Here is a 15,789-nt window from a genome sequence, read left to right as displayed (position 1 = left end):
GGAAGTTGAGGGTAGCGTAGTGTGTTGTTGCAGCTTGTGTGTTGCTATAGCATGTATGTGCGGTAGTGATTATTGGTGTAAAATCATTTTTGGGGGTACGGTAGCTTTCAGGGGGGGTAGTCATTTTTGGAGGGGGTAAAGTAGTTTTTGCGGCAGTCGCTTTTTGGGGCACAGTAGTTTTTTGGGGGCGTAAGGTAGCTTTTGGGGAGGTACAGTCGTTTTGGGAGGATACAGTAGCTTTTTGGGGTACAGAAGTCCTTTGGGGGATAAGGTAGCTTTTGGGGAGGCAGTCGTTTTGGGAGGATACAGTAGCTTTTTGGGGTACAGTATTTATTTGGGGTGGTAAGGTAGCTTTTGGGGAGGTACAGTTGTTTTGGGGGGTACAGTAGCTTTTTGGGGTACAGTATTTCTTGGGGGGGTAAGGTAGCTTTTGGGGAGGTACAGTTGTATTTGGGGGTACAGTACCTTTTTGGGGTACAGTAATTTTTCGGGGTACAGCGCTCATTACTCACTTGACGGCGTTGGGGTCCAGCGTGGCGTACAGGTAGTAGAGACACTTCATCCTCTCAGAGGTCTCCAGGTTGTGGGGGACCATGTACTGGGCGAAGATCCGCTCTACCAGCAGCCTGGGCCCGGCCAATCGCAGCACAGCAGGAAGAGGAGCGAAGAGGAGCGAACACGGAGTGAGACCAAACAGGAAACGGGATAGGAGGTTAAAAGTGTGTCCCTGGCCAACCACCGCACCGCCAGAACAAAGCACCAGGAAGAAGAAATACAAAACAATATGAAAGGGACTTTCATACTTTAAACTAACACTCCTGTTTCCAGGAAGCTCTGCACATCAATAGGAGTGCTTGGAGATCGAGTAGCATTCAACTATAGCAGCAGTAACCCATGCTATACAGTCTCCAGGTCTATTGATGCAAGATATTCTGTAGCAACTAATTTAATACAATGATCTGATAAAGAGTACTTAAATAATTTCAAACAGATGGGAAAGTGAGGACTTTAAAATCAAGTTAAAAATGGCATAGCCATAAACCCTTTTTCACATTGCAGGCTAAAGCGGAACAAATCAATCAATCCACTTTTCGGGGTAACACATCTTATTTTAAGCATTGCTGGTAGCACAAACGGCGTTGGACCCTTTAAAATTCCAGTCGGCTCTAAAATGTGGAACCGGGACCCGACCCTCCCCGATCCCCCAGGGGGGAGCTCTGTGGCCCACCTGTCGTCGATGCTGTTCTGGTAGTATATGTGCAGCAGCTTGTCTTTGATCCAGGAGATCTGCTTGGAGGCGTCGCGCCCGCCCTCCCCCTGCAGGGAGTACTTCTTGTAGATGGAGGCCAGACCCATCATGGCCTCCTTACGCACGCGCCACTGAGCCACAGGAAGGGGGGGGAAGACGACGACAGGAAGAGGAAGTCAGTTGGAGGAAGTAGAAGTATGGCGAATGCACATTTGTGGTGGTCCAGGTAGCCTAACGAGCAGGTAGAGAATTAGGCATCGTGCTTAACGATGCCTTCAGGTATGTTGAGTAGGGCTGGGTATCGCCAGGTACCTCACAATTCAATTCAATTAGATTCTTTGGGTCTTCATTCGATATCGATTCGATATTGATCCAATTGCTACGATATCGATTCTGTAATACGTGCAGATGACAAAAATACCTAAATATTATTTAGAATTAACCATTTCATAATGAATTAACCATTTCATTGTGCTTTAACTAGCAAAAAGGGAATACACCATTGTATAGTATTGTTCCTGAGCTAAACTTGCAGCATAAAAGTAATAATCATTACATGGACAAATGTATAAGGGCATGTACATTCAGGCCTACTCGCTTCTGGATTACAATGACTGTGTATGCTTTTTCTTTTTTTTTTTTAATGGAAATAATCAATTTCAATAAAACTCTGAATCTAAATTGAATCGAGAACAAATAAATTACCGTGCATTGATGAATCAATATTTTTACCCAGCCCTATTGTCTAGGATCGAACCCAGGACCATTCGGCTTGGAATCAGGCCCCCTGGCCACAACAGTGCCAAAACACGTCCTTATTTAATGCACCGGTGGACCCTCCACTCACCCTCTTGTCCAGGGTCCTCTCCTTCACGAAGTTGAGCAGCGCGTCGTTCACCAGCGCCAGGTCCTTCTTGGCGGCCGTCACTATGGAGACGATGACGTCGTGGCGTATGGCCTCCTCGGGGTCGTGGGATCTGACCTTCAGGAACTCTGGGGGAGGGAGAGGAGAAGGATGCAGAGGTGAGTGTCATTCCGTGGCTTCAAAACTGTTTGTACCGTCACACCGATGGTTGATGGTATGACTATTTTATATCGTTTATCAGGTGGATTCACCCAAAGTGACTTGGTGATTTTTCTTTTACCGATACGTGCCACTAATGAACAGGAACTAGGTCAGGTATCTTGCTCAAGGGTGCCTACGGGTAGAATGCAACTTCAGGGGTTCGAACGCACAACATTTGTGCTGGGAGTCAACGACTCTTCTATCCTGCCCCAACAGACCAAGCGGAGACCCTAACAGCCATGTGCCGGCACTGTGGGGACGACTACCCAATGTCATGGTAGTCCTCTCGGTCGGTCTGAGCGTGGGTCTGAAGGAGAGGCTTACCGGTCAGGTCCTTGGCCAGGTCGGGGTGGTTCATGAGGCAGTGGCTTGCGAACTTCACACACTCCAGCCGGATGGGGACGTGGATGTCGTTAAACCTTGGGGAAACCCGCGCCACACGTCAGTCACAACTAACCCAAGGTCAGCGACCACTAACACAAGGTCAGCCCCCACCACACACTGTCACGTGACGTCAGGTCAAATGACGACAATGGCGGCTTTTTAGAACATCCGATACAAACCACATTAAAACAAATAGAGTTCAAAACAACAACAGAAACTTGCAATGCAATGCATTGCTATGAATCACTGCTAGAAGGCCATCCATCAACACCCACCCACACACACTTGGTATATACCTGCCAAGGTAGCACTGCCAGAGAGGCTTGTTCTGTCCAGCCAGCTCTGAGTCTTTGGCTCCGAACATCTTAGCCAGCAGCTTCACCACTTGTAGCCGCTCATCGTTGTCGTTGCTCTGCAGAGACACGAAATCATCCCGTTATCACTCTGCACCGAGACGGCCACCGCCACAGCCCAGGAGCTAGAGCAGACAGTCCAGAGGAGGGTAGCTTGTTCGAAAACAACCCTCTGCTCCATCTGGCTGACGTGGGCCTTTGAGCAGGCCCTCGTTGTTTGGTCGAACTCGAGAGATAAAATGGAAATCTTGGGAGTGGGCATAATGGCTACACGGTTCTGCTCCTCTGTTGAGGTTTACATCATCGTTATCGTCTGTTAGAAGACAAAGGCGTCTGTAGCGCCCTGATAATAATAGAAGAATTTCACCGGAGTGGAAAAAACATTATTCAGAGGGAGGAAGAGAGTGTCTTGGTTCTGCAGAAGGCAGCAGGGCAGACGCATTATAACAAATCTGTAGAGAGATCTGTGGTTGAGCTTCATCGGTCTGGGGTCTAGCGTAATGGCAGGGTACTCTACGCGGAGAATAAAATAACGTGGTGTCGTTTTACGATCATTACAGCACATACGGGTGCCTCAAGCCTTCCCGTTGGAACTCTGAAGACGTCTCTATCCACCTCCGTCCCCCGACACCAGATAATCATCGCTATTCTACAGCACCAGCCGCTGCCACGTCTGAACTCGCTCCTCGTTAGTATGAACTCTCTGTAGGCAGTGGACGCGTCTCTGGATCAATACCCTCACATCACTCCCCTTCCCCTTTTTCCCCGGGTAGCCCTGGCTCCGAGGCCGTCAACACTCTTTTATCGTACAGAAACACTCGTCACCGCTGATGGAAACGGGCGTGGGGGCAATGATGGACGGAGGCGCTCTGAAGCGTGGTGGATGGATAGGGACGCAGCCGACAGCGCGCGTTACAAGAGACATCAGGATGGGTGACGAGTGGGGAGGGAGGGACGGAGAGAGAGAGACCGGCCGTGCTTTATCTCTTTCTCTTCCTCGTCCCGAGTGTAATAACGCTAGAGCTACAGGAAGAAGACACAGGAAGCGGTGGAGGAAGCGGGCAAGGGGATACAATCAGATAACGAGCTGAAGAGCCGGGAGAAAGCGAGAAAGCAAGAGATAGCTGTAAGGTAAGAGTGATACAAGGAGAGATTCGGGGAGGGAAACGTTGGTGTTAAGGGCTTAAGGGAGAGACTACTATCAGCGATGGTGAAGAAAAAGAGAGAGAGAGAGAGAGAGAGAGAGAGAGAGAGAGAGAGGGAGCCAGCTGGAGCAGAGCGAGAGAGAGATAATGGTGAGTGGGAGTTGGGGGCTCTGTCTTGTTATTATTCTGTTGAGGCAGCAGCCAGTTGTGCCGCCCCCCCCCCCACCCCCCAAGCGGTTAATGAGTGTTATCCATCAGGGAGGGAAACCTTCAGCCCTGCCACCACCGCTGGCCAGGCATTATGCTGAGTGGCCCCACACACATACACACACACACACACACCTAATGACCAACCTAACAACGACGGATAGTGAACCATCCATCTATATAAAAACTAATGACACAGATTCTCCGCTCATAACGCCACGGTGTTGCTGGTCTTGGGAGTACACAAACTAGGTGTTGGTTGCTGCCGTAAACAAGGACACCTCAAACACACAACAGACGCAGAGCAGCGGCAGCAATCCATCGTGACACGACGATACGCGTTGGAACGCAAATATAGCTGTGGAGGGTCGGGTTTAACGACCAACAGATGACACAGAAACGTCAGAGCTAAATTAAGTGACGCAGAGCCACACGGAAACTAAAAAGATGGAGGACGACCGTTTCGGGAGGGGAGCTGTGAACCATGTGGTTAAGACCACACACACACACACAGAGGGAGACAGAGAGACGGAGAGCGAGTGTGTGTGTGTCTACCTTGAGCTTGAACTCCAGCTGGGGCAGGACAGACAGCAGCAGGTGACTGTCTATGTTGTACAGCTCCAGGATGAGGTCAAAGACGTGTTCCGACAGGTCGCTCACGGACGTCTTGCCCAGCATCAGCACCTGGTTGAAGAACTGCAGTGTGGGAGAGCGAGAGACAGAGAGGTGTGGGAGAGAGACGCGAGAGAGAGATGTGTGGGAGAGGTGTGAACGAGAAGAATGAGAGTCAAGTACCAGACAAAATTTAGAAAGGGTCATTACACTATAATACTTTGCACACTCATTGCACTATAGTCGGGAGGAAATTACTCTGGGGAAAGGAATCGGGAAATTCTGATGCAACAAGTGAGAGATGATAGACAGAAGGCAGCGGGCATAACATCCCCCCCTCCCCATCATATCTATCCCACATCAAAGTCAGAGCCTTGATAGGGCATGGTTGACTGCAGACTCTCGTCTGCAGTCAACCATGAAGCCCAGGGACACTGGCATACAAACCCGGCCTGCTCTCATGTCCTGTGCGCATCCCCAAGAGCATTTGCCGTGCCGGGTTTGAAGGCAATCCGTGAGGCTATGTCTCGGATGGAACCGCAAGGGCAGTTCGTCTTGCGAATGAAAGGGGGAGGCATTACCGCGCCAAAGCTTCCAACTTGAACAGACTTGCCACCAGCCAAGGACAGACAGATTTGGACATTCAGCACAGCAGGTCAAAATTGTCTGGGTTATATACTATACTACAATTGCTAGGGCGGTTTTTAATCTTTTAAGTCAATTGTTGAATCTGTTTTGCAACCACGGGTGAAAGGGTGAATAGTGGAGTTATTATGCCGCATTAGTCGTATTCAATAGTACAATGGCACCACTTAAATTCCCTTCAACAGCCTGTTGAAAAGGTCCCGTTTCCAATTCATCCCTGAATAATTTCGCTCCACCGTGTATGTGGGATCGTGCAGTCTGTTTGAGCAGAAACACCAGCCGTCTCAAAATAGTCTGACATTTATGTTAATAAACTCCATAAAACCCTGTGCCAGCAACGCCACACCATCAAATTTGTTTTAAAATAGCGGAAAGCTCTGAAAACACACCGTTGCATCGTCTCCGAGGATAGAGAGAGCAAGAGAGAGAGCCTGGGCTTTGCCGAATTATGCGTGGCAGTGAAACGCAACACAAGACACTAGATTTACATACAATGAATTATTCCGCAACAACCTGAGAATCGCACCCATGTCAATGCAACGCCTTGTCCCTACAACACTTTAACCGCATCACCAAGTGCGGTACACGTCAACACGGGTGCATCGGTGGCCAGTATCCTCTCATGCAAATGATACATGTGCATGCATTCATGGATTTATAAAAAATCCAAGTTTAAGTTAGAAGCCTGGGGAATGCTGACATCTCGCACTGCACAGTGAAGATTTGTTTCCTGACACTCAGACACTGCGGGTTCCTCTGAGGATCATGTTTTGTGCTGTGGAGCTGGTAGACTGAGAGAAGACACGGACTGAGATGGTGGCTCTTACGTTGGTGATGTATGGCTCTATGGCCTGGGCTGTCCTCTTCAGCAAGGCCTTGGCCAGGTCGTACGCCTGCTTGTTCAGGTTCTGGGCACAGAAAAACAAGGAAGGGGGAAAACAAGTTATGAACGGCACAACGATTATGGAAATTGTAATTGTATATTGGCACCAGGACTGGGCCTGGATATCCAGCAAAAATTAAAATAATATAAATAAAAATATAACTTCAAATAATCCATTAAAAATACCTTAACAATGTAATGTAAAAGCCATTCCAGTATACTGGTATATACAATACACGAGTCCCTCCTCATGATGTCCATTCAGAAGGACCACTGCAGCTCAGGGAAACACGCAGTACCCATGTTGACCTGCAGGGGTCTCACTGAATTGAGGTAAACGGGAATGACAGAGCCAGAAGGCCTGAAGAGTTCCAGTGTCCTCGCAATATCAAATCACTTCACTAGAGTTCACCTAAGTGTATTACGAGCCCTTTTAACACAGCTACAGTTACAGCCTCCGAGTGCTCAGACAGAAAAAGTCCACAATCATTCAAATCACGTCTGACACTCTTTTCCCACAAAGGAGGGGAATAAAACAGCGCCAAAGCCCAGAAGGAAAAGTCAGTTATTGCAAAAATGTTTAAATAATGCAGAAATGTGTTATTTCAGTATTTTGCGGGGGTGTGTGTAAAGTGTGTGTCTGTAGTGTGTAAGTGTGTGTGTCTGTAGTGTGTAAGTGTGTGTGTCTGTATTGTGTAAGTGTGTGAGTGTGAGTGTGTGTGTGTGCGCAAGCGTGCGTGCGTGTGTGTGTGTGCGATTGCGAGTGTGTGTGTGCGATTGTGTGCGTGCGTGCGCGAATGCTCGAGTGTGCGTGTGTTTGTGTGTGAGAGTGTGTGAGAGAATGCTTGTGTCAGGCCTGCACAAGCACTCTTTCCACATCCTTTAGGCTGCAGATGTGCGTGCGTGTGTGCGTGCGTGTCGAGCATGCAGACGTGGGTGTGTACCTTGTGTGCGGGGACCAGGTTGACCAGCACCGTGTCCAGCAGCTCCTGCGACACGGTGTCGCCCTCGCAGATGATGGAGCTCATCAGGTCCACCATGTGCATGTGCACCTTCTGGTTGTGCCCGTTGCTACGGAAACGGGAGAGAGAGGGATAAATAAACACGGCACCGCGGGGGGGGGCGAGCCAGGCGCTAACTAGCGTGGCAGGCGGCAGCAGCACCGACGGAACGCATCGCAGATGGAACGCCTTTCATCTCGAACCGCCGTTCGCCTTAGCGCGCGCGTGTGTGCGTGCGTCTGTGTGTGTGCGTGCGTCTGTGTGTGTGCGTGTGTGCGTCTGTCTGTGTGTGCGAGGGCCGATGGGATGGTATGGAGCATTAAATGTGCAGTCCAAAGCCACGCTGATGGTTATGCAGTTAGAAAACACAAACACACGGTTATTTAAAAATGAGATTATTTACACTTTCTTCCCACCCCCCCCAGCTTGTTTGTATAGAAATAAACAGAAGTCCAGCTGTTCCAACGTTTCCCTCACATTCACTCCCTGGAACATCTGTCTACCTGACCACAGCACCAGTGTCGGATACAGGAGTCCTGGGGGTGCGGGGGGGGGGAGCACGGCACAGAGACCTGCCGAAAAATCTAAAACCTGGGCGGCAGAGTAACGACTGGCTTCCTGTTTTGACGTTCTACTGAATAAAAACGGATTTGCTCGAGTGGGTGAGGCTTCAGAGGGGAATGTTATAAGTATTTCTACAGTGGCCGGTCTGCAGAGTTCATTTGAGACCGTTAATACACGTCACAGTTTACTACTGCTGGCCGAGTTTGTGTCAGCCAATCACACGCTTGCAGCAGCGAAACAATTATGAAGCAAAAGAAAGATGTCAACTTTAGATCAGTAATGTAAAGTCTGACTTGTGAGGCTACCATGATATCAAAGGCGCAGAATTCATCTCACACAGTGCAGCTGTCAGAAGAGAGATACAGAGGCCCACAGAGACTTGAGCAACACACGAAGCAGCTGATTCCACTGTCCGTCAGCCAAAACACACACACGTGTGTGTGTGTGTGTGTGTGTGTGTGTGTGTGTGTGTGTGTGTGTGTGTGTGTGTTCTTACTTAATGACTTGGAACAGGGTCCTGTACAACTGGGTGAAGATCTCATTGCTGTCTTCAAGTTCAAAGCAGATGTTGTATGACTTGACCCAGGCTATGTTCTGAAGCAGGACAAAAGACAAAATAAATAAACCGGAATCTTTCATGAGCACATTAAAACGTCAAACAACATTAAATGTCATTTGACGGCAGCTTTGAAATACACATCACATCATAATTAAGGCACTCACCTCCAGCAGGTAGAAGTACCGGTTGAACTGGGCACTCTTGGTGTCCTCAAGTCCTTTGAGTTGCCTGGTGATGAACATGAAGATGTCCTGGAAGAACGACAACACAAACACATGTCACCGACAGCCACACTGGTCTCCACTTCAAAATACACCCACTTCAAAATAAGTGGAATGGTAAATGGATTGCATTTATAGTGCTTTTCTAACTAGTGTACACTCAAAGCGCTTTACAATATTAATAATATTAATAATAATAATAATAATAATAATAATAATAATAATAATAATTGATCAGTTTATTATCACACAGCACAGCACAGATATTGCCTAACATTCACCCATTCATGCACACATTCACACACCGACGGCGGTTTCAGCCATGCAAGGCGACAGCCAGCTGGTCAGGAGCAGTCAGGGTGAGGGTGTCTTGCTCAGGGACACCTCGACACTCACAGCTAGGAGGAGCCGGGGATGGAACTAGCAACCTTCCGGCTAGCAGCCAACCCGCTCTACCTCCTGAGCCCACATGCCGCTGGTGATTGTTGGTTAGTCCCCCCTCCCCGCCCCTCTCTCGCCGTCCCCACCTTGAGTTTGTCGGGGGAGGTGTAGGGCGCTTCAGGGGCGTAGATCCGGAAGATGTCCGCCAGGCAGCACGCCACCAGCAGGCGGACGTCCTTGTCCGGGTGCTTGAGGAAGAAGTCCGAGGCCAGGTGGAGCGCCAGGTTCAGGTACAGCTCCTTCTCCTCCTCCGAGTCCTGGTCCATGTCCATGAAGGTCTTCACCACCATCTGGGGGGGGGACGCAGAGAGAACTTAGACCCACGACCTCGAAGGACGGCCTGTCGCGTAGAGCGTTGAGTCGCCGTGGTAACCAGGAAGTGCGGCGAGGGGGAGAGGTTCACTGACCTTAAGGCGGCGGACCATCTCCTCCTTGGAGATCTTGTCGGAGATCTCCTTGACCCCAGGGGGGTAGGTGACCTTCGCGTCGGCAGCTCGAGCTTTAGAGTGAGCCATGCTCGCAGCTCCTCAGTGCCTAGACACAACAACAACAACATCAGGGCCGCAGTGACCAGACACGACGATGACAACAACATTAATAACATCAGCTCCTCAGTGCCTAGAAACAACAACAACAACAACTAGGGATGCACCGATGCATCGGAAGAACATCGGTAACGGCCGATATTCGCGTTGTTGACCGCTATCGGAAAATAAGATGACATTCACTGATGGCAGTGGCCGATGTTTACATGATCAATGCTTCCTCCTCTTGAAATGTCACTGGAACATGGCTTACAAACTGCATATCGCTGATCTTTCTCCGAGACAGTGAAATACTCCCACACGAACTTTTACTTTTATTAGTAAACAAACCACACGTGCGCGCGGGCTGCTAAGCGACGTCATCGTCTTTGGCGGACTATTTCTCAGCTGATCAACACTACGAATGCCGGTAACAAATAAATTGTAAAAAGACACACCGTGTGAGGTTATTTTTTTGGCCATAGTTTCCATATGCTAAATACGTGTCTAGTTCACCGTCATGCAGGCTGTGTTCAGTAAAATAAATAGCGATCTGTTTTCGGCGCATGTAGGCCTATCTGCCTAAGCCCACGTTGAAATAATTTAGATGTTGAATGTTGATGGCGTAGTTGTTGAAATAAACAGATTGATTTCATACAAATCATCAAAGCCTCTCCCTGTGTCATTGTGTATGCGTGTATACGAGGTGTGTGTCTGCGTGGGGGTTTAGGGTTTGTTTCCCTGGCACAAAAGGGGGAACAAATAACAAAAAAAAAACATTGGTATCGGCCAAATTGTTATTTTAAACGTCGGTATCAACCCAGAATTTCACAATCAGTGCATCCTAACAACAACATCACATCTCAGAGCATAGAGACAACATAACAACAACATCAGCTCTTAAGTGCCTGGAAACAACATCAACGCCAATATCCAACGCCAGCATCTTTTAAAGGCACCCAAACTAGCATCAATCAATCACTGAAGAAGCTACCATCATTATTGTCATGATGGCCCTAAACCCTTGAGCACGACACCAACACCAGTTAACATAGACGCCAACATGGGTCTCGTCGTAACATGAGTAAGTCATCAACATTGGGCCCATCATAACATGAGGACGTCGCCAACATTGGGCCCATCATAACATGAGTAAGTCACCAACATTGGGCCCATCATAACATGAGGACGTCGCCAACATTGGGCCCATCATAACATGAGGACGTCGCCAACATTGGGCCCATCATAACATGAGTAAGTCACCAGCATTGGGCCCATCATAACATGAGTAAGTCGCCAACATTGGGCCCATCATAACATGAGGACGTCGCCAACATTGGGCCCATCATAACATGAGGACGTCGCCAACATTGGGCCCATCATAACATGAGTAAGTCGCCAACATTGGGCCCATCATAACATGAGGACGTCGCCAACATTGGGCCCATCATAACATGAGGACGTCGCCAACATTGGGCCCATCATAACATGAGGACGTCGCCAACATTGTGCCCATCATAACATGAGGACGTCGCCAACATTGGGCCCATCATAACATGAGGACGTCGCCAACATTAGGCCCATCATAACATGAGGACGTCGCCAACATTGGGCCCATCATAACTTGAGGACGTCGCCAACATTGGGCCCATCATAACTTGAGCACAGCTAACATTGGGCCCATCATAACATGAGTAAGTCACCAATATTGGGCCCATCACACAATGAGGACGTCGCCAACATTGGGCCCATCATAACATGAGGACATCACCGACAGCCAAGTGACTCAGCATCGCAACTTTAGGAGGCCGGGCGAGCTACCTCATATCCGAGGCCGGGGCCTTAGTAAAGATTTAATTCATTCTAAAGTGTTAATCCTGAGAGATCCCGGAGGAAACATACTGAATGAGGACACGCTCCATCCAGATAGGACCCCCTAGGGGGGGCGGAAACCAACACTTATCGCTCTGCCGCAGCTCTAACCACCATGCTATAACACCTGGTGTAGGGGGAGGAGGGAGAGGAGAGGGAGGAGAGAGAATGAAGGAGAGGAGGGAGAATGAGGGAGGAGAAGGAAGAGGAAAGGAAGGAGGAGAGGGAAGGAGAGAGGAGAGGGAAGGGGAAAGGAGAAATAAGGAGGGAGGGAAGCAGATAGGATAGGGAAGGGACAGAGAGAGGAGAGAGAGGAAGGGAGGAGAGGGATGGATGGAGAGCGAAGACGGGAGGAGGAGGAAGAGGGAGGGAGGGAGACGAGAAGCAGCAGCAGCAAGGAGGAATGAAAACCATCTTACATAATGTTCAACTTCAGCCTCGATAGCAAAAACATCATCCGTTTTGAATCTGGAGAGGGGGGGGGCTACACTATTCAGGCCTCCAAGCTCTAGTCATAGTTGAGTCTACAGCCTAGGTCTGCAACTGTGTGTTGAGTGGCGTGTTCACTGGGGTAATCACAACCAAGCAGTGGTTTTCTGCACACTGAACCAGGGATACGTCTCCAGGCTTCGTAATTCACACTGTTCAGAAAGTCTACGCTGCCTTTCATTCATAATTAAACAGTCCACTGCCCTCACACCGAGATTGCACCCAAACCAAATACTGCCTCGAATGAATTCAATAAATTATGAGAAAGGCAGGTAAAGAGTAGAGAGGGTGCAAAGAGGGAAATCCAGTAGAGGATCTGCTGCCAAAGTCTTCTTGGCTTGCCATGCTTGTTTAATAGTTATTCTTCTGTTGTGCACCAATGTTGGGGTCCCTTCATACTTAGACTCTCTGATGAACAATTTAAATGTCAGCTGTATGGTTCATCTCCAGCCAAATGTCCCATCATGCACACTCGGTGACGCAGCATCAACTCGGCTTCGTGACTGTTTCGCAGCACGAACTCCATCACCAGACTCCTGCCCATACACAGCCTTCATTCTAAAGCCGGTCGGCCATCTGTCCGCTTTCCATTACAGGCCTTTTCCCCTGCATTGAAACCCTGCAGGCAGCCCGCCTGACTGCTTACTCATCCCCTCTCAGCCAAAACAAACGACTTGACAACAATTAGGAAGGCCATGCAGTGCAGTTATTGCTCCAATATGGTCCCGTCACCCTGAGGCTGATGCAAAACATCAGCGTGGAAGGCCCGCCCGCCCGCCCACACACACACACAGTGAAAACTATCTTTGCTGTCAACTGAAGAAGCATTGGTTTGATGTGCTGACACATCAGTGGGCATTTGTTCTAGGCATGGTCCCGATGTTGCTCCGGGCTCTGGGAGCGAGACACACCTGTGTGGGCAACATTGGTGAGGTAGCCGCAGCCACTTTGTAGAACAGGTGCCAAGCTTACCACCAGTCTCCTCCCCACCCTCCAGGGTTCAGTAAAGAACCACTTTGCTTCTGCCAGCTCCTAAAGTAGACATGTTATCTAATCGAGGCATGGCAAAGAAATAAACCGGGTTACAAACGGATGGCAATGACACATGCGTGCCATGCACTGGAGATCTACTATACTAACAACTTCATTGTTTTGAAGGTTTTATCAGCGATGATGGGTGACGTCACTTCTGATTGTGTTTGAAGCGAGATCCAAAACAAACCTCTGTTTGTTTTTCGTGCATCCAGTAAAAACTATCATGAACGCAGCGCAAAAACCCGACAACACCCACCCCTTGTCGGAATACTGTTTATTTTGGTTTTGAGGTGTTGGTAGTCCCATTTGTTCTTGTGTACGATCTCGGAGCACAGAGACAGGTTTTTTTTGACGGCCTGCTTATTGGGCGGGCAGCTAGCAGATCGTGAGGAAAGATCAGATGAATGTGATCATTTATGTTTCGGCCTAGCATCGCTGACACAACCTTCAAATGCAATTCTGAAAAATGAAAAAACACGCACTGAACTCTGACCGCAGATTGGCATGTTTGGCTGCAGACCGATCAATTAAATAACTGCATCAGTGTTTAATTCAATCACTGACGATCCGGCATGTAACTGAACCGTGAGTTGGGCCAGGGTTGAGACGGAGCAGGGAACAGAGGAGGGCGAGTTGCAACGGGTAGGGATCTGCCTCACACATAATTAACCGCCGACTGGGTTGTCGCTCTTCATCAATGTGTTTGACACAGACAGCAGGCGTGTTCCCCACGTCGTCAGTGGGAATTTGAAAAGAGACACCATGTGCGAGTAACACGGTCGGAAGGGTCACATCACATGTTGGTGTCGGTTATAGATTTATGGATGGTCCTTTTAAATGCGGGTCGTTTGGGTCGTCACAGGTTACTGAATGATGTCATGCAGATCATCATTTCAGTGTATCCATTTTTTGCATCGGCCAACAACTTGCCTCACAAATCAGACCTCAGATAAAGATTTTAAAGACTTTAGATTATTATCTAGTCTGACGACGGACCAGCTCAAATATTGGTGAACAGTGCATTTCACCTTCTTCTGGGAGGTGGAGATCGCAAAGTACGTAATTGGCCAACAACTCCGCCAACAGCGGTAAACTGTAGAAGGGTGTCTGCAAAAGGTTTAATGAACACTGTGTTAACCAGGGCTGTCCAATATTGGAGCAAAATGACTTTGCAATACTTCTGTTCTTTGCAGTATATATATTGCGCTACGGAAAAAATGAATTGACTTTTAGCTTAAATTTCCGTGCATTGAGTCAAATCCATCAATTGTTTCTTATATATGGAATCTTTGCTATACAATAAGATGAATTAAGTTCCCTAGCATAGCACACTATTACTGAACCACTGCTTTAGCTGAAACGGCAAAAACTGAAACTGGGAAGGTTGTAATGTTATGAGGTGGTAGATGAAAATATTTCAAAAAGGGGTAAAGTTTAGACACCAACTCTAAACTGAATTTGGTTTCCTTTATTGTACGCATTATCTGTACCGTCTGCATGTCATTCAGGCACAGTGGCCTACCCGTTGACTGGCACCGATTCCACCTTATCCGTAATACAGCGAGATGGTGAAGCCTGTCATGTCCCATCATGCACCTCAGCAGGAGCGTGGAGCCGCCACAGCCCACCGAACGGCCGTCTTACTCTGTTCCCATAGTATTAGCATCACCTCAACACTGACACTGCTGATTATATAATCACACTGATACTGACTGATTGCTGTGTGTGCTGCAGGTCACAGACGTGGTCCAACCAGTCCGCACCTCAGCTTTTACTCTGCGTTGCTTTGACATTGTGGATTAGGAAAACAAAAGTCCATCCCTTTGCCGTCATTATTCATCTAAATTAAAACTGCCAGACGTGGGAGCTTGGTGAAACCGAGATGTGAGTCTCAGCCCTGGGGCTCGTTCACCAGGATAAGCGGTCTAGCGGCGCCTTTGGTGTCCGGTCGGGCTGTGGTACCCGTGGCAGCTCTCTCTCTCGAGGATGCCCAAGTACACTCCATGGATTTCATCTACACGTCTAGTGTGTCATTTCACCAGAGCACTGTGGAGATCACTTATTTCGAGCGACCTGTGATGTATTGTGGGAAATCAAAACTAATAAACAAAACGTCCTGTTTGTTTTTTATTATTTGCAAAGGCGAGTGTCATCTTCCAAATCATGGAAGATGAGTACCATGTGAGTTTTGCCTTTGTATCAAGCAGCAAGTGTTCCAGCATAACGTGTTCGAGATAATTACTTTACATTTAGCAGACGCTTTTATCCACAGCGACTTACAACGGTTCATTGACACACCGACGGCGGTGTCAACCACGCAAGGCAGCACCCAGCTCGTCAGGAGCAGTTAGGTCTAGATGTCTGTCTTGCTCAGGGACACCTTGACATCGGAAGGCTATACAAGTCCACCCACTCTACCTCCTGAGCCAAGCCAACCCTGATAGATATAACTGTGCCTTTACTTTGACATCGCACGGCTCAGCAGTCTGACTAATTTGCATGTGCCCATCGCGATGCCAAGGCTGGAACGATACATTGT

The 15,789-nt window shown here is 48.5% G+C and overlaps 1 protein-coding gene across 2 annotated transcripts in view; it reads right to left on the bottom strand.

Annotated features, from left to right (window-relative positions):
• pds5b (PDS5 cohesin associated factor B) overlaps positions 1 to 15,789 on the bottom strand; it is a 39,651-nt gene that overhangs the window by 19,892 nt on the left and 3,970 nt on the right. For both annotated transcript variants that reach the window (XM_079738408.1, XM_079738409.1), the window contains 12 exons: positions 9,738 to 9,864; positions 9,417 to 9,620; positions 8,833 to 8,919; positions 8,606 to 8,703; positions 7,489 to 7,615; positions 6,489 to 6,569; positions 4,960 to 5,100; positions 2,996 to 3,111; positions 2,640 to 2,734; positions 2,097 to 2,242; positions 1,229 to 1,380; positions 513 to 626 (listed from right to left, as the gene is read on the bottom strand). In XM_079738408.1, coding sequence (XP_079594534.1) covers positions 513 to 626; positions 1,229 to 1,380; positions 2,097 to 2,242; positions 2,640 to 2,734; positions 2,996 to 3,111; positions 4,960 to 5,100; positions 6,489 to 6,569; positions 7,489 to 7,615; positions 8,606 to 8,703; positions 8,833 to 8,919; positions 9,417 to 9,620; positions 9,738 to 9,845 — 1,469 coding nt within the window. In that variant the 5' untranslated portion in view covers positions 9,846 to 9,864. The remainder of the gene's footprint in view (positions 1 to 512; positions 627 to 1,228; positions 1,381 to 2,096; positions 2,243 to 2,639; positions 2,735 to 2,995; positions 3,112 to 4,959; positions 5,101 to 6,488; positions 6,570 to 7,488; positions 7,616 to 8,605; positions 8,704 to 8,832; positions 8,920 to 9,416; positions 9,621 to 9,737; positions 9,865 to 15,789) is intronic.

Source organism: Pollachius pollachius (assembly GCF_949987615.1).
Source record: "Pollachius pollachius genome assembly, chromosome: 6".
Lineage (NCBI taxonomy): Eukaryota > Metazoa > Chordata > Actinopteri > Gadiformes > Gadidae > Pollachius > Pollachius pollachius.
This window is presented reverse-complemented; position numbering and strand designations above follow the sequence as displayed.